A 23,390-nucleotide genomic window follows, 5' to 3' on the forward strand; every position below is an offset into this window, starting at 1 on the left:
ACCCAACAGTACAAACATTTGACGCCTCGAAGCCTACTCTAGATCAGCATAGGTATCAGAAGTTGCCCTGTCTGTCAAACCCTGGTATACACCAAGGGTTTCGGCGTTTGTGTTTCCATATTCAGGTTTGTGGCATTGTGCTCGGCTCCAGGTGGGAGAGGGAGAGGCGTTTTTCTTAGCATTTCTGACGTGTTCTTGGAGTCGTCGTGGCCGAATTGGAGCTGAAATTTTGATAGCTATCTGCTGGAGCAATCACCATTCGTTTGCATTTCTTTACCAGTGTTTCCAGCTGCTGCCGCTGATATTCCATCCGTGTAGTAATAATCGTTCCCACCTTTAGGCGCGTGGCGGAGGTACAGGTTGGACCATTCCCAGCCGTCATGTCCAAACGCATCTCGTCCATTAATTATACACCATCATTGTCTTTCGGAAACTCTTTTCCTATGGGTTTATTTCCTTTAGTTTTAGCCGGCGGTCCTTCCCCTACAACTAACGAGATCGATGATGCGAATGCGAATTCAAATGTCTCGCAAATTGTCTTAAAATGTTTATATGAATTATCAGTAGAAGTCTTTGATCGTGAATCAATGTCTTCCCCTACCAAACGAAAGACCTGAACTATTCTATATGCGACAAAAAAGTGATTTATTGTATGCAGATTAAAATAAATCAAAATATTCCTCAACATATTATCGTTTAATCAAAGACGTTTCCTTCTATACAAATATAAAATAATTAACGACCCAATTGTAAAACGCTCATGTTAGTTTGCAAAGCCAAAACACACAGCTAATAAGGAATCCCTTATTTTGAACTAGGATTTTAGAAGTCTACCAGACCTTACTACTAAGCGGTAATTATTTTGAGATTGTATAGTTATTCAAATTTCGCGGCTGTAAAATCTCGCGTTTTTTCTGTTTTGGACTTTTAAAGTCCATTCTTACGACAGACAATAATACATGTAACCATAATTTTGAAAATTTACGTGAGGTAATGCAGTCGGCAATTTGGGATAGGTCCTCAAATTTAACGAAATTAAAACTCTCGCAAATATTCGCAAATATACAGTACTAAGAATGGGCATTGATGATAATCAACAAATACATCCTTACATTACTAGGAACTAGTGTATTTACCTATTGCAGGTGACGGGGCCATGGTTACCTCGGAAAGTTCAACAAGGTCTTTCTTTCTTCGAGATTTTAGCTCCCGACATGAACATCTAAAAGAATGAAAATTAGGAATTATTGAGTATTAACTTCCGAGTAAATCAATAAAATCCAGTCTTGCATATAAAAAATATCCCATTAATTTAAGAGCCAAATGTGTTGACGAAGTTTGTAACATGGAATTTGAATGGCGGATGAAATTGCGTCATATGATAGATAACTATTACAAATATTGTTATATCATAAAATTTGCTTAATGTAATCAAAACACAAGACCATAGTCCACTTAGCATGTATAAAGAGTTATAACGGAATATGTTCTAGTTGTTGATGTTCATCGGCGAATTATATATCGGCTATGGAATTGACAATGGAATTTACTCTGAGCTGATCTCCTTTAATTGAATATATAATTTATATTAATATAATCATATTCATATTAAAATGTTAACTTTACTGAATCATGTGTAAAATTTCACCTGCACGCAAACCACAGGATCAGAACTATGATAACAGCAACCACCAATGCGGCCAGGAATCCTAATCCACCAATCAGGATTGGACTGTCAATTAGGGCAAACGCAGAAGCTAGAGGTAGAAACGTTTTAACAACTTCATTTCAGTTTAAAAGACCACACACACACAATTAGAGAAATAATGTTTACCACGTATGATGTAATTGTATCACATTACATCATTAACTATGTCAACCCTGAATTAGTACCTGTATCACACCTGTAAAATTACATGTACCTGCATCGCACCTGTATTACACCTGTAAACGGACCAGTTTCACAACTGTAACCTTACCTATATTATACCTGTGTCGCTACCGGTTTCATACCTGTAAATTAACCTGTTTCAGAAATGGCACCTTACCTCTATTATATCTGTATCGCTTTCTGTAAACTTACCTGTATTATAAATGTTACCGTACCAATATTTACACCTGTATCGCTACCTGTATCACACCTGTAGACTTACCTGTATTATAAATGTTACCGTACCAATATTTACACCTGTATCGCTACCTGTATCACACCTGTAGACTTACCTGTGCTATGAATGTCACCGTACCTGTAATATACCTGTATCGCTACCTGTAAACTTACCTGTATCACACCTTGTACCTGACCAGCCACTGTTACACACACAGACACCTGTCCCTTTGTCGCAGCTGTACGTGTTGCTTGCAACGCAATCACAGACGCCAATGCATCCTATTCCAAAAGTATTATCTGCACAAACTGAAAATAAACTAGAACTGTTAGTCGATATCTGACTAATTTCCCTTCATAAGGATCACTGGAAGTTCACAAGTTGTCCGCACTTTTATTCAACAATAACGTGTGCCGTTTCCTAGGGATAACAGGAAGTTAACGACTTGTCCGGACAAATCTATTTCAACAATTACATGTGTATATTGACCATGGCAACGGAAATTTTGACAAAGGAAAATCTGTTGCAGTCTAAAAGACAATGAGAGACAGAATCTGATCCAAATAAGCTGCAATTAGCACAATGTGGTTCGCAGTCAGGTGGAATAATCTATAACTTTGAAACGTGTTTACAATTTTCAGCTTAATATGGAAATCGTTGTGACAAGCGCCATAGAATAGAAACAGAACTTAAATCTGCACAGGCCACTATTTAGACTCGGACGCTAATTTACTAATATTTCGTTCTTTAATATTTGTTCAACATAACACTTACCAGCATCGCACGTGGCGCCTGTATATCCCGGCTGGCATGTGCACACACCGGTCACGTGATTACACGCTGGATAGGCGTTTGTCGGACAAGAACAGGACAGTGAACACTGATCTCCGTACTTTAAATAACTGCAAACTGGAAACACATATGACATTTTTGTAGCTGTCCAAGAGGTTGATCTTTTCATCCAATGGTCGGATTGCATTTGTTGAGTAATGAAAAACATAATGTATTTCTTTGTAAATTTTTTTTTTTCGTTTTTATTACAAATGTGAAATGAGAGTATTATTTTCATTGATGTCAAACACTTTAAAATGAAAAAATAAGAAAATCTACCTTGAGCACAGTCAGGTTGATCATATCCGGCAGCACAGGTACAGTAACCGGTCACGTGATCACAGGAGATCGAATTATTGACATGGCAGACACACGAAGACGCACATCCATCTCCGTAAGTCCCGGGGGACAGGCTAAGTTAATATGTAGTTATATTATGAGCCCACAATAAAACTGTTATATGCATATACATATCTCAAAATACACATTACAGATGAATAATCATCTCTGTGATTCTACTCCATTAAGCGCAACTTGATATCATTACAAATATAATTTAGAAAAATTTTACCTAGTCAAATATGACTGAATGATCACAAGGATTTTTCAGAACATAAGATAATATATTCTTAGCTTTAGTTTATAGTTATTTAGAGATCGGTGGTCTAGCTTTGTCAAAATCAAGGAAATCAATGGAATAACCAAAGGAAACGTTCTCTTAATTTTTACTGATACACAACCGTTCCCTGTAGAAACTTAATGCTGTGCTGCCTTACCTTTTGACACCGTCTGTTCCATTATATCCCGGTTTACACATACACGTGCCGTTATATAACTACAGTAGTTTGTGTTGTTTCTATCACACGTACATGACAAGGAACACCCTGGTCCGTAAGTCAACTGTGAACAACCTACAGCCGTAATCAGATAGTTGTAGAAGTCAAATCAACAATACCCGAATAACTTGCATTAAATTTTATGTTATGGAGACAAACAGTGGTTTCAGATGAGAGTAAACTCTGTGTTAACGCTCCATAACATGAAATATATACAATTTATATTCAAATCGATCCTTATAATTCAAATTAGTATGAATAATGTTTTTCCAAGGAAATAATTTCGCGGTTGGGTCAGCCAATCGGAAGCGACGTTACAAAACGGAAATTATATTTGTTTCTTTAAGGGCTAATCAAAATAAATTTTGAATCAAATGAAAATTCTTGTTACAATAATAGTATGATTATAGAATTATAATCCAGGCAATTAAGAAATGCATAGAACAGTTAACTTCCACCTTTTATGACGTCATGGGTGTTCACTGTTTCTTTTACGTTATATGACATGCTTGATTGTTGAAATATCGTTTAAAACAACCCTTATATTGAATTATCTGATGCTTATCGACCATTCCTACTTTCAACAATATCCATGAGGTGTCAGTTTCACACACAGTAATCACAGTAAATATATTTATAAGCGAGCCTTACTCTCATTACAGATCAGTCCAGTGAAACCCCACATGCATGAGCACGTCCCGTCCACGTGACTGCATGTCAAAGTGTTGCTTTCAATACATGAGCAATTTGCGCTACATCCTGCCCCATACGTATTGTTCTGGCAAGCTGGAAAGAACTAATATAGTCAATATGCTATCATCTATCATTTTTAATGAGTGATGTATTTACTGACAAAGAGCGATGATAATTCTACATTTTATACATTGCCAACATGTTACCATGTGTACTATTCTGTAAAGTGGAATATTCCACTTCTCGCTAGTGCTATATGGACTGTTTGACGATAAATTGACCATAGCATATAAAAATATTACATTCTTGAATAAAATATATATCATTTCATTTGACAGTTCTTTGGCAACACGTTGACTTATAACATAAAATATCAAATGAGACATATTGTTTGTCAATTTTGGTTTTCAAGAGAAGTTTGTTTTAAGCTAGCCAAGTATATGTACAATGCCATTAATATTTTTTTTGAAATCGCATAACACTTTTTTTCTAAGCAATTATCAAAATAAAATTATATCTTTTATAAGTTGATCGCTAAGCAGAAGCAGAAATCACCAAGACTATGTTGTTCTCGCAAGGGAATATATCTCAGAGCCATCCTCAAAGTCATAAGTAAGTCGAGGAAGAAAAAATCAGTTAGTAAAAAGAGAAAAAATAATCAGTAATGCTTCGATTAGTTACCCGTTTCACAGTCAGTGCCGATGTATCCCGGTTTACACGTGCAGGCACCAGTTGTGTCGTCACACCCTTCTGCATTTGCTTGTACGCATTTGCACGCACCCGCGCAATTAACACCAAATGTCCAATTAGGACAAGCTAGATATCAGAATAAATACCAAATAAGATTAAGTGTTAATGTTGTTATTATTTCCAATAATCTCCATTTACATTGTAACTGGAAGATGTACCTACGTAAGTCACAGTGACCTAGTTTTTTAACATTCTACAACATCCCCTTTACCTCGTGATCACGAATTCGAGAAATATTTGGGATATAAACCAAGCCTTATTTGTACAAAGAGAATCTTCATCTTTTATGCTGTATTCATCAACAATCAAAATACAGACACGCCCTTCAAGAGACATACATTTGAATTTGACAATTTAAAAAAATGCACTGATTGTTTATTTCGTATTTTGTAATACCAGTTATCTTATTTATGATAATCATTTACACCCATTGTATGAACATCTGTATATAGATAGAAAAAAAAAAAAAAAAAAAAACTAAAACAAATCTGCGATCGATCTCTAACGTTTTCCCAGCTGCCGCTGTTCTTCAGGAGATACTTATAAACAGCGGCAGCTTAGAAAACGTTAGATCGATCTTTGTTTTAGTTTGCTTTTTCTATTTAAATTCCATCACAAGGATAAACATTTATTTATTATATGTTATATAGATATATATACTTACTCGAGTCACAGTACGTGCCGTAATAACCGGGTTTACAAGTACATGTACCAACTGTACTGCTACAACTTTCTGTGTTGGCTTGTACACACCGACATTGATTGATACATCCAGAACCGAACATCCAAGCACTGCAGGCTGGAGGAGACGAATACGTAAAATAAAATCAACGGCAACGAAAGCTAGGTAGTAAGTAATGTTAAGTCGGCAATTCGCAGGTTTTGAATTGCAAATTTTGAATCATACAGTCGTGCATCAATTAACTAAAATAAAACTACAAAAAATCATAATGTTCCTTTGAACTAGACCAATGCTTTCTTTATTCACTATCTAAAGCCTTAATATAGAACAAGGAATCATAAGTGACATCTCGCTTGTGTGCAGGTACAAGCACTAGTGCATCCAGAGCCATATACCCAGGCACTGCACGCTATGCAAGGTTTTAAAAAGATAATTAAATTTGTTCTGGCAATGACATGTTGGTCTGCCAGGTAGGAACGGATTTCTCACTGCGAGTGAATGACAGACTTGTGCTGAACTTAAATTGTATATATGAATATAGAATTGTGATGACTAGATATAAAAATACAGAAGTTAAAACGATTTTGCAATAGGTCTATTTGTACAATAATAAACAAAACTGTTTCTAATTACATACCAGTGTCACAGACTGTCCCAGAATAACCTGGATTACATAGACATTCCCCGTTTACGTTGCTGCAGCTTTGGGTATTAGCCTGAACACAGGAGCATGTACTCGTACAGCCTGTCCCAAAGTTCCAGGCGCTGCAGGCTGAAGAGAAAGGTCAAAAGTCAAACACCATCTGGATAGTCAGTAGTTCCCCTCTACTTCAAAGTATCTACTGTATGGTTTTCCATAATAAATCATCACCAAATCAAGTTCTTTATATAGATTTAGGACTAGCTATCAATGGTAAGCATCAATTTTTCGCTGCTTCCGTTCTTTGGTTACGAATAAAGTTGACTATTTAAATAGAATTATTAATGTGAGACGAATGCATAATTAGATGTGCTTTTTCTGCGAACATTTTAGGTTCACAAACATCATGGTGATTAGTATAGTAATAGAAAGTATATGTGAAGCCTGTATACGAACCAGTTTCACAATTCGTCCCAACATATCCCGCACTGCACGTACAGGTACCGACTACACTGTCACACGAATCCGAATTAGCCTGAATACAGCCACAATTAGAGGCACAGTTCGACCCGTAAGTCCAAGCACCGCAACCTGAAAGATAAATAAATATCAAAAAATAAATAAACCGTGAACCTTATTTTTTATTACATAATTTATGTCATACAAACAACCATTGAATTTAGTCATAGATTTGGTATGATTAAGGAATCATGGAATGATCAGTTTTCGTAAAAAAAAGGTTGTTTTTTGGGGTTTGTTTTTCAAACTGAACAAATTAATATTTAAAAAGAAAATGTATAAGGCTTTGAGAATCACGCAATTATAATTGCTATGGACTCTTTTTTTTAGCTATCGCAAAGGAAACTTTAAATGATATGAAAGTAAAATATTCATAAAAAATATATACAATGTTACTTACTTTCTGAACAGGTAATCCCCTGATATCCAGAGTGACATTTACAGGGGGAAGTTGATGACTCGTCACACGACGCTGTGTTTGCTTGGTTACATGCTTCACAAATTGATATTGGACCTACTGTAATGCCGCCGCCTCCAGGGCATGGACCAATAATGCAAACTACAAAATTAGAAAGATCAATAATAAAAAAAGCGCATAAGAAAATTTCCTCTTATCGTTTTGTAAATGTCATAGCATCAATACATTGCTGTACAAATTGTGTATTTCATTGTTTTAAGGGAGAGTTCCTAATGGTTGCGAAAGCTGGATAATTATATCTTAGAGTAACATTATTCGTCTACAACAATGCACTTTAATCCCTTCATGATACATTTATACATAATGTAAAAATATTAATGATAGCTAATTAAACAAATAACATGAAATATAGCTGTATACCGATATTGGTTTAAAATTTTTGAACATTGTTCGTATTGCAACATTACTCATGCATTTGGGTGAAATGTGTTGCATATGAGCAGCGTAATCTGAATCTCCCAGATTACTTACATAGATGCGAATACAAAATTAATGTATTATGAAAATGTTTTAAACTAATAAAAAAGTTAATTTTATGATAAATCATTGGCAATTAAAAGTAAAGAAATTGTTGTTATGTTATCAATTTATCAACGATTTCATCCCATTTTAAATCAAAACTCGTCCATTTGCATCGCTTCTTTGATACACGAATTTATTTAACGTAGTAGATTATGATGTTTCTGGATTAAGACCTCCTTAAAGCTGAAAATGAAAGTTTTAAACCTTGCAATTGAAATTAGAAAAAGACGTAAAACATTTTAATGATCGTTTAGGAGACATCTTCCTGTTGTATTCAAAGTGTGTAGTGAATACTGACAAATGAAATACCGTGTGCACCTATATACATGTATTAGACTGTAGACAGATATGTCAATTCACATACTTTTATAAGTGTCGGCATGTACGCTGAAATCGAGGTGGATATTCCTTCTTATGAAAGTTTTTTTTTTAAACATGATATTTTTTTATGTATTATTTAAAAATTTAATTTACATATTTTAACTTGCATCATCAGTTTTATCTTCTAAAACCGTTTGTCATTAGTAGAAAAAAAAATCTATTTTTCTCGTATTATTTTTCAAAGAAAAGGCGTGCCGTCTACATCAAATTCTGTATTTTAGAAAGAAAAAAGTTCATGATTATGATTTTCATATCGTATACATATATACGTGACTATGTATTAAAAAATATTAAAAGGTCTTACCAATTTGTTCTGCTGGAGCTGTAAAGCAAACATTCAAGTTAAATTAATTGATAGTAGTCTAACAGCAAACGGAAATGTTTATTTCTTTCGAGGGGCGAAAAATATCGCGATCGTTTTTGTTTCCAAGTTTATGGAGAAATAGCTCGATCACTAATACAACAAAAACAGTATACCAGGCTGACCCTAGTGGGTTTCAATACAATCAAATGACATGTCAGGGTTTTTTTCCATGCGATTTTTTTTTAAGTTTATAAAAATCTTAAAAATACAGAACTCATAATGGTAAAGTGATACGTGACGCAGTATAAACCTAAACAAATAAACAATTAATAAGCTTATACATAATAACAACACACACAGCAATATAGTAACATTTATATTCTTAAGCATGATATCACAACAGATGTAACTTTTAATTTGCATTAAATAATATCTAATGATTTTATAGTTACAGTAAAAAGTATAGTTAGAATAACTCCCAATATTCAATATTTTGAATGGTACTGTATTAACTATACCAGGCCTCGATTTCTCGAGAGAAAAAAAAACCAAAAGTAAACAAAAGTGACTTAGCCAACAATTTTCATGAAAGTTACATATTGTGAAAATGTCTGCACTTTTGTTTCGAGAATTCGGGCCTGCCACAATGTATGTGTTATATTTAATCAAATAAAAGAAGTAATGAAATATCTTAAATGTGTTAAGGTCAGGTTATCTATTGCAATAACATGAACTTCAGCTGGCATCACAAAAAATATAAACATAGATTAATGTTATTGAGGAAATGAAAGAAAAAGATGTTTGTTAGTGTCGTTAATTGTAAATTAGGAAGAAAATGTAAATTTTTCACTAGAAAATAACTACTCGGAAGAGTCAAGTAATTAAGAATTTTTAATTCACAACCGTATTTTCTAATTCATATGTCTAAGTGGCTATACTTACCGATTGGTTATCTCAAGGAAATATCCATATTGATAGTTATCATCTTTGCAACAAATTCAGACATGGATATTGATATAGCTTTGAGAAGTCAATGATCTAGTTTAAGAATGGATGTTACATCTAAGTTATACATCAAACGATTAAGAAAAATTGTTCACAAACCGGTGTTAGAGACATTCGTTGCTGCCCCTGGAATTGTAAAATATATATTAATGTTAATTAATTGAAAGAAATACACCAAATAATTTCGTTTAGATTAAATGACACACTAGTTGTCCTTTACGTTATCATATTCAGAACGTAACTTTATTTTGTCTGATACAAAATGTAATTACGATTAACCACTCCTGTGTTGGCCTGTGTAAGAAGAAATATGTAAACAGCATCACACACAAAAAAACGTGTAAATACCAAGTCATCATCACAAAATTCAATAAATGGAGACGGTCTGATTCCGTGACAGTTTAAATACATAAATGTTTATTATAAATTATATTATTTTATTTCCGTGTAAAATTGAAGCTTACGTTTTGAAAGATGTGTTTTTCGCTTGTTTAAACACGATTTCCCCTTCCATCTCGGTTTACATCGACATCTTCCGGTCACGTGATCACAGTAATGAGTGTTTTCCCTCCTACATTTACATTGTTGTGTGCACGCAGGTCCGTAATTCCACAGGGGACACTCTAATAGATAATAGTACATATGAAATAAGTTTCATTTTTCCATTCAAACGTATAAATCATATCAAATCTTGAGTGTCCATATGTGATTACATTGTATGAACATGAAAGTAGATCGTTCCAAAGTGGTTATTATTTATGACATAAAACATCATTGCAGATGAAAATGGATTAATTGTGAAATTTTAACATTTCCCGGATAAACAGTGCGTGCATATTAATGAGATTTGAATTTCACAGTCACATTTAACAATAAACTAAACTAATTCAACCGTACACACACACACATACATATTTATTTATATTTCTCCGTTAGAAGTGGGAATTTGTGTACATGATATCAATAAATAGGTTCTATGTGATTACCTGTGCATTGCATTTCCTCGCCTTCCCACCAATATCCGATAGGACACCGGGGCTCTTCCGCAAAAACATTTTTTATGTCAGAGCTAAAACACATAGATATCGTTGGAGTATGTTTATCGAGTATAGCAGATCAGAAAACAGGTTATTTCTCTTTTAAAACACGCCAGTCAGAAATCAAAGAAGATGTAAAAGAAATGTATACGGATTCACGAAATCAATATCAATCACGAAAAAAATGTTCATTATCTTTATAAAAAGCTTCCGATTCAGTATCAAATTATATAGTTTACTTATTATTGACCCAAATCCACATATAATTTCAACGCGAAATTAAATTTGATTAGTGTTTCAGACATACAAATTACATGACAAGGACAGCAGGTGACTCACGCTCTTTATTAATTTTGGGATTTTGTAACTGCTGTGAACTTATGTAAGCATTGAAATGCAATCATGATGGCAATTATGGGATTATGGGTGCCAGCTGGACAACGGCAAATTTAATGAAGCGCGCTAGCCATAACTACCAACGAAATGCAGCTCAATGCTTACAGTTACATTTAAAGATGCTCCACCGCTGACAAATAGTATTTTTTTCACTATCAAAAACAGGAGCAGACGATTTAGTATTTTTCTTCAGTTACAAAAGTTACTTACTTTACACCATTTCCACCGTTGAAAAGTTTAAGCTTCTAATTTTACTTCAAATTAAAGATATGAAAAATAATTAATTGCATCCCGAAAAAATTCCGTGTCACTATCCTATATGGAATGAAGTATTGATTGCGCATCCACCAAAGGCGAAAAAAATTATTTCATATTATTTTTGTGTTAATTAGACATGTATATACACGATTAAACACCCATTATTTTTCAAATGATGAATATCATTTATGCTCTGTCGGCGGTGGGGCATCTTTAATAATATTTTTATCATAAAATCTCGAGATAGTTTGCATTCAATGTATAAACAATTCATTGCAATTCTATAAACATTAACAACCATCTTTCATGATCACTCAAACGGCAATTTTGATGTCCAATGTTCCAATGATAACAAAGTAAAATCAAGTTCATGACCTTGATAATGACGTTTGCGTTTGGTAAGTTAACCTAGTCCGGTTGCTGTGAAAATGTAAATATTCCCATAGGTATATAATGTATTCATTGTTACATGTTTCATATTACAATGTATACAAAATGAAAAGCATAATATGTATTTCATTTTCCGTAGGCCAAAAAATTGATAAAGATGTAATGAGTTACAAAACAGCGACAACCATCAAGCAGAACACTGTGAAATGAAATATTTTTCATTGTCTCTTCTCATATACTAACAATCAGCTGGGGGTAGTACTACTATAAGCAACTTTATATCCGCATATACAATATTTTGCGTTTTTGATATATAAATTTCGTAAATATAGTCCGAATGAATGGCGTTTAGTGACAACAGTGCATTAGGATATAAAACGTATGCATTATTCACACAACATTTGAATTCGCGTTCTAGCTTTCTCCCGAAATTACGTGTTAATTTGTATATGAATAAATTAAAGTAATGACTGTGAGTTCAGCTTAAACTTTTTACAGTGTTAACATTATTTACATTACCTTTTCTCCGGGGTACCTGATGTGATTGCGAAATAACATCTCGTATACAACAGTATGAAACACACTTCGAAATTGAACATGTTCTTTCCTTCCAATATGACGTCCCACCGATTGGTAAATACTTCCCAAAGTGTCAATACAAATAAGAAAGGTCGTAATAATGTAACAAAATTGTTAATACACATGATTAATGAGACTTATTTATTTCCGTAGAAAGTTAGAGCAGTGACGTTCGGTTTCCGGACAACATGTGCCAACAGTATACATATATCGCAGTAGGTCTTTTTTGTAAGCTGACAGAATAATGACTTACATGGATGCATTAGTGTAGGATCTTACTTCCGAATGACCTATATTGCAGTTTTGAGGATATTCAATCAATTAGATTCGTTTCAACTTTATTAGCACTTTTACAAGATCAAAATCTGTTTTATGCTATAGCTATGAAATAAAGTTTTCCCATTTTCATTTCTTTTTCAAATTTTCATGCATGAATATAATCCAGAACAACAAAAAACATTCATTCGTCTTCCTTTACACCACCTCACTACTGGCCTTCGGTTGAGTTATCGCCCCTTTGAGGAAGGCTCTATGTCTGTGTTCTGTAAACATACCGCTCAACTTTAAGGGAGTGGGACGACTGGTTCGCCCGTTGTCAGTATATGACCGGGTCGGATGTGATACTTGGTGTCTTCGGCTGTATTCTATAGTGATATAGAACTATAAAAAGGGCAGCAGTTCCACTATACAAAATACACAACAAGAATATACTGCAGATTCCCAAAACACACACCCGTACATCATACACGCAACACACCGCATACATGACCCTAGCTGTTAATAGGACGTTAATTTATTAGTCAAGCAAACAAACAGCCAAATTGTATATGTAGTGCTCATATATAACCAATAAAGGTAGGTTTCGCCCAATGAAATATAAATCCTACGAAATTGAAATGTATCCTGCACATAGATATACTCTTCATATCATGTTGATGCATGCAGCAAACAGTATGGGTAGTCAGTTGCCTAGCTTTACCAGGAAAATACTCCTCTAAAAATAGAGCGAAGTCAAGAATATAGAACATGACATATTTTTTAACCAAAACGAGGCCGCATCAACAACGGAAACGTACAACAAAAAGTCAGATAGTAGTGACAGTCGTGCCACTGCATATTTAGTAAAAAAATAACAACAACAAATCGAAGTGCGATGGACTGTTTATGCATATCATATCATCTAAAACACTTCATGTTACTTACATACGCTCGCTAGCTTAGCACATCAAACATATATCTAGTAAGTATGTCGCTGTATGTGCAATGGCATATGTGTTGAAATTTTACTCACCACGTGCAACAGAATCCGGGCAAGTTCCGCTTGAGAAGTAGCTTCTGTTTCTTCTATTGCTACATGCCATCTCTGAATATCATTCCCTAGAGATATCATATATATAGGGTGCTACCAATTCCATTTTAATTTCCTCGTCTTTGTTGCAGATTGTTACCGATAAGTAACGGTAATTTAGTAAAATTCCGGTTTCGTCCCGGTACCCGGTCAGTGATTAGTAACGCCGCGGGGTAGTGACGTGGGAATATTATGGGATGGACGGCATGGCGTAACAGGAAAACAACGCTGAGAAGAGTAAAGGTGGAGTTTGATAAGCTTCCTAACTATGGGACATAATCGTCGGTGCACAGGTTATTTGTACCTATAAGGCACAAACTGTTGATAACATCTAGTAATGAAGTAACACAGGTAGGCTCGTTATATTTGAATATTGATGTCGGTATTGGCCAAGCATTGTTGGCAGCCTGCGGTATGTACTACCTGGAATGTGAATTTGTTACGGCGAACTGTTCAATAAATGTGTGCTTTTAGCGTCACATACCTTGTGCGTTATATATATGTGTATGCTGTATAATCACTGGCGACTAATGGTCCACCACACCGATTCTGATACATTTTTTTCTCACACAGTTTCGTTCAGCCATTTTGTTTACTGTTAGTGCGTAACAACGCTCATGCGCGAAACTTCGAAAACACAATCTATCACAGCTTCATTTTCATACTATTCTGTCTGGCTGACAATCGTAATAAATCAAGGGTTTCCTTCAATTTGGTATTTAAGACACATTTACTCAATCTCATACACCTAAAGATATTAAATTGAGGTATTTGTTAAAACGTTTTTTCATCTTTTCTTTTCTTCCGTTTATCGGATTTTACAAAAAAATATTTATTTGTTGGGCGAAACCTACCTTTAAAGATAGAAAATGTGTGTAAGCTAATGTACTTAGTAAGTACTTTGTGGTTTAGTAAGGATATATAATAAGGAGCCTTGTTTATTGTAACTTCAAAAAGGTACAGATCTCCTCGAAAGTGTAGCATCATTTTTTCTTCACCGATATAAATTATCTTTTGTCCCATATTTACTTTTTCGCATCAGGCATCCGTTTTTAAGGATTCCGTGTTATCTGGAATTCAGTCGATAATCATGCTTTATCTCCTTAAATATGTAGAATATCACCTATCATGCGTCATAAATGAATTAATTCAGTTAATGTAGTTATCATCTTAAGTTGAACAACAAGTCATTCAAAGACACGTATGTGAAATTCAGGCTGAATTAAAATCAGTCAGATAAATTACTTAAAATCAGCATCACTTTGAATCATTAGTATAAGCTCCGCACTTCTTTGGAGGGACTAGGGCAACATTACACTACGATAGGTAGGTAATTATAGGTATACAATATTTAGTTAATTATTGGAGACATTACCCAACCTTGACAACAGTGACAGAGGGCCTCTCAGAGGCCAATTATTAGCCTTTACTTCACACAGGTAGTCCACAAGCGAACACTTGCGCGAACTAGAGAGTAAAATCAAACAAAGAAAGTCTTTCTTGATATAAGTAACACGTCATGTGTGAAACATTTTATCCACCGGTATATTGTTGTAAACTATATACCGTGGTATTATCTATACCCTTGTTCTGTTCAACACTATACTGGTACATAAAATCTAAGGTTCATGATTATTCAGTAAACTGTCATTGCTCTAATGCTGGTATGATGTTTCCCATACCAGTCATATTTTGAAGATCACGCTAACCTTCTGGATATTTTCTAAACATGGCTCGGGTTTGATTCATTTTAACCGGTTAATTAGAAAGGTAAGTTTATATGGTATACTACCATAAAAAAGTATAATTTGGTGACCAGGTGATCATATTTTGGACCACTTTTAATTAGTGCTGAGATACCCGTGAATTAATTCATGAGATAATATCTACACTTATGACTTCATATCTAGAAAATGCTGAGATACCCGTGCATTTATTCATGAGATAATATCTACACTTATGACTTCATAACTAGACAATACTGAGATACCCGTGCATTAATTCATGAGATAATATCTACACTTATGACTTCATAACTAGAAAATGCTGAGATACCCGTGCATTAATTCATGAGATGATATCTACACTTATGACTTCATAACTAGAAAATGCTGAGATACCCGTGCATTAATTCATGAGATAATATCTACACTTATGACTTCATAACTAGAAAATGCTGAGATACCCGTGCATTACTTCATGAGATGATATCTACACTTATATTATGACACCATAACTAGTAAATGCTGAGATAATAACTCGACCTTTATCCACAAATATTAGAAAGTCAGACATCTATTGTGGAAGTACCGCTCTACGGTAGTACTGTACGTATTATATGTGTGTTTTGTTCAACAGGTTAGTGCTACTTAAGCTCAAGTGAAAAAAATGTCTTCACCAACGTCCAAACTATTTCGGCCGTATCAATTCAAGCAAATGGCTTTGACAACTCTTGCAGTGCTTCCTATGGCATTTCATATCGTATCGGTGGTCTTTATCGGTAAGTGTACAAACAATAGAGTGTATTCATGGACATGCCTATTGTTCTTCAACTTCTGACATCATTATTTTAACCCTGTCCAACCTGTGAAAAGTGCATCGTAATTTATAAATGTTTGCCATTCTTTCCAGCTGATATCGTACCATTTTTGTGTAAAGTTGGCACTATCCGTTATATCCTTACCGAAACACACACCATACATAACATTCAAGCTACAAACCGCATACATTGGGGGCCGTTATTACATGACCATGACTGTTAATAGGACGTTAATCAATAAAAAAACAAAGAAAACGTCATTCCAAAATTTGCATTTTACCACATATGAATACAATACCAGTAATTTAAGCAAAATTACAGTCATTGTTACGTCATACCAGTAGAGACGCAGTATGAAATAATAATAAAATAATAATAAAATATTAACGTGTTCATTCCTTTTAAGTACTGAGATCTGGATCACATATTTCCAGAAAAAAAAATATGAAATAATGTATTTTGCTTTTGGTGCATGCGCAATCAGTACTTCATTCCATATAGGAAACAAAGTACCACAGATTTTTTCGGGATGCATTTAATTATTTTTAATATTTTTATCTTGAGGTAAAATTAGAAGCTGAAACTTTTCAATTGTGGTAATGGTGTAAGGTACCTGAAGGAAAGCACTAATTCGCCTGTTTCAGTGTTAGATAGAGAAAAATATAGTTTGTCACCGGTGGAGCATCTTTAATTGAAATTCAAATAAGAATGTTAATAGCACTGATACTATAATGACTGAATGTTATTTCCTGAAGGATACACACCAGAGCACGCATGCTCCATCCCAATGCAACTAAACCGAACTAACGTGGACAACTCAAGCACCAATGATTTTACCAATGCTACTGCCGAAGTGTGCAATATCCAATGGCAGCATAGAGAAGACGGACAAATGATTAACGAGGAGACTGACTGTCTGTATGGCGTCAACTACTCTGTGTCAAAGATGCACACCTTCATTGCAGAGGTAATTATTGGTGTTTTTTATAATTCACTGATGTATGTACGGCATTTTTGACAAATATTTTAAATGAACCGTATCTTGGCATTTTCGCATAATTTTCAAATAAAGGTCTCTAACAATAAAATCCGACTAGAAACTGCATTGTGTCATGGCTTTTCCAATTGTGTTTTTGCTGATAATACTTTGTTTGTAAAATGCAAATTTTTTTGTTGGGTATTACATTGAGCTGTGTTCATTTACCTGACACTATCACCATTTTGTTGCAATCAATATGAATGAGATTTATGTAAAAGAGAAATACTTTTGACATTTTAGTGGGATCTGGTCTGTGATAGAGAGGCTTTAGGCCGTATCTCCCAATCCCTAGTCCTCGGTGGCATGTTCCTCGGAGCATTAGCAGCGCCGTTAGCAGACAAATATGGCAGGAAACCTGTCCATGTCACCTTCAACATTGGCTTACTTATTGTAACATTCGCCATGGCATTCGTTAAAAGTGTCCCTGCGTTTCTTGTTCTTCGCTTCTTCGTTGGAACTTTCCAGCAAGTAAGAATATATTCAAAAGTACATATCCATTGTATATTCATCCGAATATTATATGTTGGTTTTCCAAAATATAAAAGACGTTATGTGATTCTGTCATGGGATGTTGTCATGATGATATCTATTCCAGAAATTCCATGATTAATAACTGTATGTTTTTTAATGTGAGAGGTATTTTGAATATTGATTTTTTTATGCTGCATGTAAGTTGCGATAATAAACTATGATGTAAATAATTGAATATCTATTAAGTTTGATGTATGATGAAGTACCTTCTGAAAAAGAATTGTATCTACATAAATGTATATATTATTTTATGGCTTGCGAAAATAAGTCATATAAAGAGCAGTTAAATCTTAAATAGGATATAGAAAAGTTCAGCAATACTAAGCGTTGTATTGGTAAATTTACTATGGTGTTTTAGCAGCCCTCAGCATTGTATAGGTACAATTACTATGGTGTTTAAGCAGCCCTCAGCATTGTATTGGTACATTTACTATGGTGTTTTAGCAGTCCTCAGCATTGTATTGGTACATTTACTATGGTGTTTTAGCAGTCCTCAGCATGTATTGGTACATTTACTATGGTGTTTTAGCAGCCGTCAGCATTGTATTGGTACATTTACTATGGTGTTTTAGCAGCCCTCAGCATTGTATTGGTACATTTATTATGGTGTTTTAGCAGTCCTCAGCATTGTATTGGTACATTTACTATGGTGTTTTAGCAGTCCTCAGCATTGTATTGGTACATTTACTATGGTGTTTTAGCAGTCCTCAGCATTGTATTGGTACATTTACTATGGTGTTTTAGCAGCCCTCAGCATTGTATTGGTACATTTACTATGGTGTTTTAGCAGCCCTCAGCATTGTATTGGTACATTTACTATGGTGTTTTAGCAGTCCTCAGCATTGTATTGGTACATTTACTATGGTGTTTTAGCAGCCCTCAGCATTGTATTGGTACATTTACTATGGTGTTTTAGCAGCCCTCAGCATTGTATTGGTACATTTACTATGGTGTTTTAGCAGCCCTCAGCATTGTATTGTATTGGTACATTTACTATGGTGTTGTAGCAGCCCTCAGCATTGTATTGGTACATTTACTATGGTGTTTTAGCAGTCCTCAGCATTGTATTGGTACATTTACTATGGTGTTTTAGCAGCCCTCAGCATTGTATTGGTACATTTACTATGGTGTTTTAGCAGTCCTTAGCATTATATTTGTACATTTACTATGGTGTTTTAGCAGTCCTTAATATTGTATTGGTACATTTACTATGGTGTTTTAGCAGCCCTCAGCATTGTATTGGTACATTTACTATGGTATTTAAGCAGCCCTCAGCATTGTATTGGTACATTTACTATGGTGTTTTAGCAGTCCTTAGCATTGTATTGGTACATTTACTATGGTGTTTTAGCAGTCCTCAGCATTATATAGGTACATTTACTATGGTATTTAAGCAGCCTTTAGCATTGTATTGGTATATTTACTATGGTATTTAAGCAGCCTTCATGATTGTATTGGTACATTTACTATGGTGTTTTAGCAGTCCTCAACATTGTATTGGTACATTTACTATGGTGTTTTAGCAGCCCTCGGCATTGTATTGGTACATTTACTATGGTGTTTTAGCAGTCCTCAGCATTGTATTTGTACATTTACTATGGTGTTTTAGCAGTCCTCAGCATTGTATTGGTACATTTACTATGGTGTTTTAGCAGTCCTCAGCATTGTATTGGTACATTTACTATGGTGTTTTAGCAGTCCTGAATATTATATTGATACATCTTCTATGGTATTTAAACAGCCCTCAGCATTGTATAGGTACATTTACTATGGTGTTTTAGCAGTCCTTAACATTGTATTGGTACATTTACTATGGTGTTTTAGCAGTCCTCAGCATTGTATTGGTACATTTACTATGGTGTTTTAGCAGTCCTCAGCATTGTATAGGTACATTTACTATGGTGTTTTAGCAGTCCTTAATATTGTATTGGTACATTTACTATGGTGTTTTAGCAGTCCTTAACCATATATATTTACTATGGTGTTGTAGCAGCCCTCAGCATTGTATTGGTACATTTACCATGGTGTTTAAAACAGCCCTCAGCATTGTATTGGTACATTTACTATGGTATTTAAGCAGCCTTCAGCATTGTATTGGTACATTTACTATGGTGTTTTAGCAGCCCTCAATATTGTACCGGTACATTTAAAATTTACTATTGTGTTTTAGCAGACCTCAGCATTGTATAGGTACAATTACTATGGTGTTTTAGCAATGCTTAATGTTGTATTGGTATATTAACGATATTGTCTTGTTTTATTTGTTTTTATTACCTTGTTTTGCTAATACAAAAGCAGTACGTCACATTTACATCTTCTGCGATTGTCTAAAGTTCCGATAGTTGTGGCTGAAGAATCAGCTAGTGATATTGGGGCCAATTATATTCTTCTCACCTAGCGATCACATTTTACATTACAACGCGTTATACATATTTCAAACAATGTCATTTTATTATAGGGAATGCTGATAACTGTTGTGACATTTGGTTGGAAACTTCTACACCTTGATTCTCGGGAAAATGTTTGAATCGTCAACGCTTTTTATGTTGGCTAGTTCTGTAAATGTCTTATACATTAGTCGCCTTTGTGCTTCGAAACTACAACTGGAGGATTCTTCAATTAGCTCTGTCGTTGTTTTCACTTTTCAGCATGTGCGGAAAATTTTGTACGTATCACGGTAAAACGAGAACAGTTTAGATACTTACGTATTTTCTGAGATTCTTTGACGGTGTAAGTGTTTTATAAAATACTGTAAACCAAAATACCCCTCATGTTAATGCAATGAAATCCATTGGACAGTAGAAACCCTCGTATTTAATGTCTTTTGTGAAGACAAAAATATTGTCGACTTCATAAGAAATGAATGAATAAATGGCGTTGCAATTTGGACGAAATATAAAAAAAATAGCAACAGCAATAGTCATAGTTTATTTGAAATGATAACACATTTTCACTTATGTGTTGGTAAATAATGTTTGGATGGAACGCACCAAGGTTCACACAAATATTAATTTTGTTGTTTTTTAGCTTGATGGATGAATCGCTGCGATGGCTTCAAGCAAACAACAAGACAAAGAAATGTCGTGCACTGCTTGAGAAAATTCGGAGTCAAAACAAACAAACACCGGGTACTGACGTTATAAGCGACCAAAACGATTCCATGCCAATGTTTGGTGAAATGGTGGTTAATTCACCACCATATAATACTCAACCAGAATCGGAGAGGAGCGGCCACTGCTCCCTACTAGTGACTGACCGAATACTCCGGAGACATTCACTTATTACGTGGGGCCTCTGGTGAGTGTCAATAAGAATTTTTCTGTGCACTCAACACAGTGTATAAGCATCGTAATGTTTCTCAGCATACTTACATGTACCTGTTTCTCGGCATGTAGAAATAAATGCACCTGCTTCTCGGCATATGAAAATGTACCATAGCAGTACGTCTTTCAAGTTTGGTACTGTGTCATGCATTCATACCTGTTAACAATACTGTGACATGTATTCATACCTATAACCGGTTTGTAAGTATTCATACATATTACCCACATGCCAATATACAATTTGACATAGTTCTACTATCACCTCCAAACCGTGTTAACTTAAATATCTTGGTTATAATTAGCAGGAACAAAGTTGGAAATTTTTATTTTCGTTATCAATAAACGACGAGCAGATTGAATGTAAAATAAAAATTATACAGTTCCCCTTAAAATATTTGATACGTCTAAAGGTAAATAAAAATGGTCTTAGAATGATAATTATCGTTGTGAATACAAATGACAAAATATTTTAGATCCTGCAATGTTTAAGCATCAATGTGTATACTAAATGATAATATTCTACGGAAGAGAATATCATCCAGTTTAAAGTGTAGATGAACGACAAATAAAAAAGAATATATTTTGAAATCAGATTATGTTTAAACAATCGTAACAGGGGACCATTTCAAAACATAGTTGGAAAAGATTGCTCTCTTTTGCTGGACGAAAGAAAAAACCCACTGCTGACATAGCGAAATATACGTTGTAATAGTCCAACCATCATTTTAAATGTTATTTTAACTCTTTGTACTTGTTAAGGATAGCGAATAACCTTACCTATTACGGAATAGTGATGATGACTCCTAGTTTAGCTGGCGGCCGTTACTTCAGTTTCTTCCTTGGAAGTGTTTCGGAAATGGTTGGCAACTTCGTCTTGCTGGTTTTAATAAAAAAGTAAGTAATTTATTAAGAAGTATCTAAACTAACCTGTTAACCTAGCAGTATGATACTGTTATCAGGTACGACAGATGGAATATGATCACTCAGTAACAAATCATTGGGAGGTCATGTGTATCAGAATTTCTCAGAAAAAAAAGTTTTTCTGTTCCTATTTTTACGAAGAGGGCATATTAATAAAAGTTGCGGATAATTACACCGTGCCACAAAGTAACATTTACGCGTATTCATTATTATAAGCAATGTGTTTTTATGATTGTTTATTATTGTCGGTTTAACCATGAACTAATGCGTATTTCCAGGTCAATTGCATATGACGCAAAACAAATGTTCAATATTTTTTTTCGTTTTTAGATTTTCACGAAAAACAACAGTAATTAGCCTTCAGGCTGTAGGAAGTGTGTCACTGCTTCTGACTAGCATCACCAACCAAGTCAATGTTAAGTCATAATTCATGTGTTTTGCAAGGAGGGAACCATTCCCAATTGAAAAATAACTAAATCCAGCCAGTCTTTTGCCGATCGCGGTAAATTAAGTAAAAACCCCAAATGATGGCCTATTCCTAGGACATCAGTAGACTAATTGTTATATTGAAGAAGTTGGAGGAATTTTAAAATATTGTTAAAAAACAGCCTATTTCTATTTCACAACTAACATTATTTCAACAACATTATGGAGAAAAATTGAATAATGCCAATGATATTTTCCAAAATTTTGAAAAACATCAATAATGTTTTCCGAATTTTCATTAAGGGTTCTATCCCCAAAATAGCTGACCAAAAAACCTGCAAATAAATCTGTTTTCGATCCTTATCGAGGCATTGTCTGTGGATGAATTATGTTCAGTAACTATTTTGCCTTGGATAACGTTACGTTTTTATCCGTGTCTAAGCATTTTTCGTCCAAAGTATACCTACTTCTATGATCAAATCACATAACACATGATAACAGAATTTTTTATTATGTTGCATGTTTGTCCAAATAAAAGTCGCCATTGAAATGGATATTATTGCATAAATTTCCCAGTTCAACTTTTCACATATCATATTTGGTTTTGACGTTGATGTGTCCGTAAAGACAAAACATATCTAATGTAATGTTAAATCCAGAATATCTAGATTGTGTAAATGCCATGATTAATAAAATGTACTGACATCCACCATGTTGTCAACAACGTTGCCGGTTCCATTTTTAGTTTACCTGGTCCGAAGGACCAAGGTGAGCTTATGCCATACCGTGGCGTCCGGCGTCCGTCGTCCGTCGTCCGTCGTCCGTCGTCCGTCGTCCGTCGTCCGTCCGTCCGT

General features: G+C 34.6%; 3 protein-coding genes across 4 annotated transcripts; 1 reads left to right on the plus strand and 2 right to left on the minus strand.

The window, feature by feature from the left end:
- Positions 1–406: 406 nt before the first annotated feature.
- Positions 407–3,756, minus strand: LOC138317194 (multiple epidermal growth factor-like domains protein 10). Its single transcript, XM_069258746.1, has 7 exons — positions 3,716–3,756; positions 3,219–3,352; positions 2,883–3,017; positions 2,282–2,416; positions 1,649–1,757; positions 1,137–1,222; positions 407–489 (listed from the first exon to the last, which is right to left on the minus strand). The coding sequence occupies exons 1-7, from the start codon at positions 3,754–3,756 to the stop codon at positions 407–409; spliced, it is 723 nt and encodes a 240-aa protein (XP_069114847.1).
- Positions 3,757–4,409: 653 nt separating this feature from the next.
- On the minus strand, positions 4,410–10,391 carry LOC138317195 (multiple epidermal growth factor-like domains protein 10). The gene is made up of 9 exons (XM_069258748.1): positions 10,214–10,391; positions 9,849–9,875; positions 8,745–8,762; positions 7,460–7,618; positions 6,997–7,131; positions 6,538–6,672; positions 5,883–6,017; positions 5,150–5,284; positions 4,410–4,561 (listed from the first exon to the last, which is right to left on the minus strand). Exons 1-9 carry the CDS (start codon positions 10,389–10,391, stop codon positions 4,410–4,412), a joined length of 1,074 nt encoding a protein of 357 aa, XP_069114849.1.
- A 4,600-nt stretch (positions 10,392–14,991) lies between these two features.
- On the plus strand, positions 14,992–23,267 carry LOC138317482 (organic anion transporter 3-like). 2 transcript variants are annotated; one of them, XR_011207767.1, is made up of 7 exons: positions 14,993–15,083; positions 16,116–16,257; positions 17,052–17,263; positions 17,576–17,803; positions 20,894–21,163; positions 21,949–22,083; positions 22,441–23,267. XR_011207767.1 is itself a non-coding variant. In XM_069259172.1 (5 exons), the coding sequence occupies exons 2-5, from the start codon at positions 16,146–16,148 to the stop codon at positions 20,391–20,393; spliced, it is 621 nt and encodes a 206-aa protein (XP_069115273.1). In that variant the 5' UTR covers positions 14,992–15,083; positions 16,116–16,145; the 3' UTR covers positions 20,394–20,408. The 2 variants fall into 2 exon arrangements, 1 of the variants encoding a protein (XP_069115273.1); XM_069259172.1 differs by lacking the exons at positions 20,894–21,163; positions 21,949–22,083; positions 22,441–23,267 and adding an exon at positions 20,325–20,408 and having other exon boundaries at positions 14,992–15,083.
- Positions 23,268–23,390: the final 123 nt, after the last annotated feature.

Source organism: Argopecten irradians, chromosome 3, assembly GCF_041381155.1.
Source record: "Argopecten irradians isolate NY chromosome 3, Ai_NY, whole genome shotgun sequence".
In the NCBI taxonomy this organism is placed as follows: Eukaryota; Metazoa; Mollusca; class Bivalvia; order Pectinida; family Pectinidae; genus Argopecten; species Argopecten irradians.

Coding starts and splice junctions, on each gene's coding strand:
- LOC138317194 (XM_069258746.1), bottom strand. CDS start 3,756: ATGTGTAAACCGGGATATAATGGAACAGACGGTGTCAAAAG. Junction 1,758..2,281: donor AGGTACAAGGTGTGATACAG/GTAAGTTTACAG, acceptor TTCTACCTCTAG/CTTCTGCGTTTGCCCTAATT. Junction 490..1,136: donor GGCCCCGTCACCTGCAATAG/GTAAATACACTA, acceptor CGATCTCGTTAG/TTGTAGGGGAAGGACCGCCG.
- LOC138317195 (XM_069258748.1), bottom strand. CDS start 10,391: ATGTACTATTATCTATTAGAGTGTCCCCTGTGGAATTACGGACCTGCG. Junction 9,876..10,213: donor AAAAACACATCTTTCAAAAC/GTAAGCTTCAAT, acceptor TTACAATTCCAG/GGGCAGCAACGAATGTCTCT. Junction 6,018..6,537: donor TGGGACAGTCTGTGACACTG/GTATGTAATTAG, acceptor CGTCTCCTCCAG/CCTGCAGTGCTTGGATGTTC.
- LOC138317482 (XM_069259172.1), top strand. CDS start 16,146: ATGTCTTCACCAACGTCCAAACTATTTCGGCCGTATCAATTCAAGCAA. Junction 16,258..17,051: donor CGTATCGGTGGTCTTTATCG/GTAAGTGTACAA, acceptor TATTTCCTGAAG/GATACACACCAGAGCACGCA. Junction 17,264..17,575: donor TGCACACCTTCATTGCAGAG/GTAATTATTGGT, acceptor TTGACATTTTAG/TGGGATCTGGTCTGTGATAG.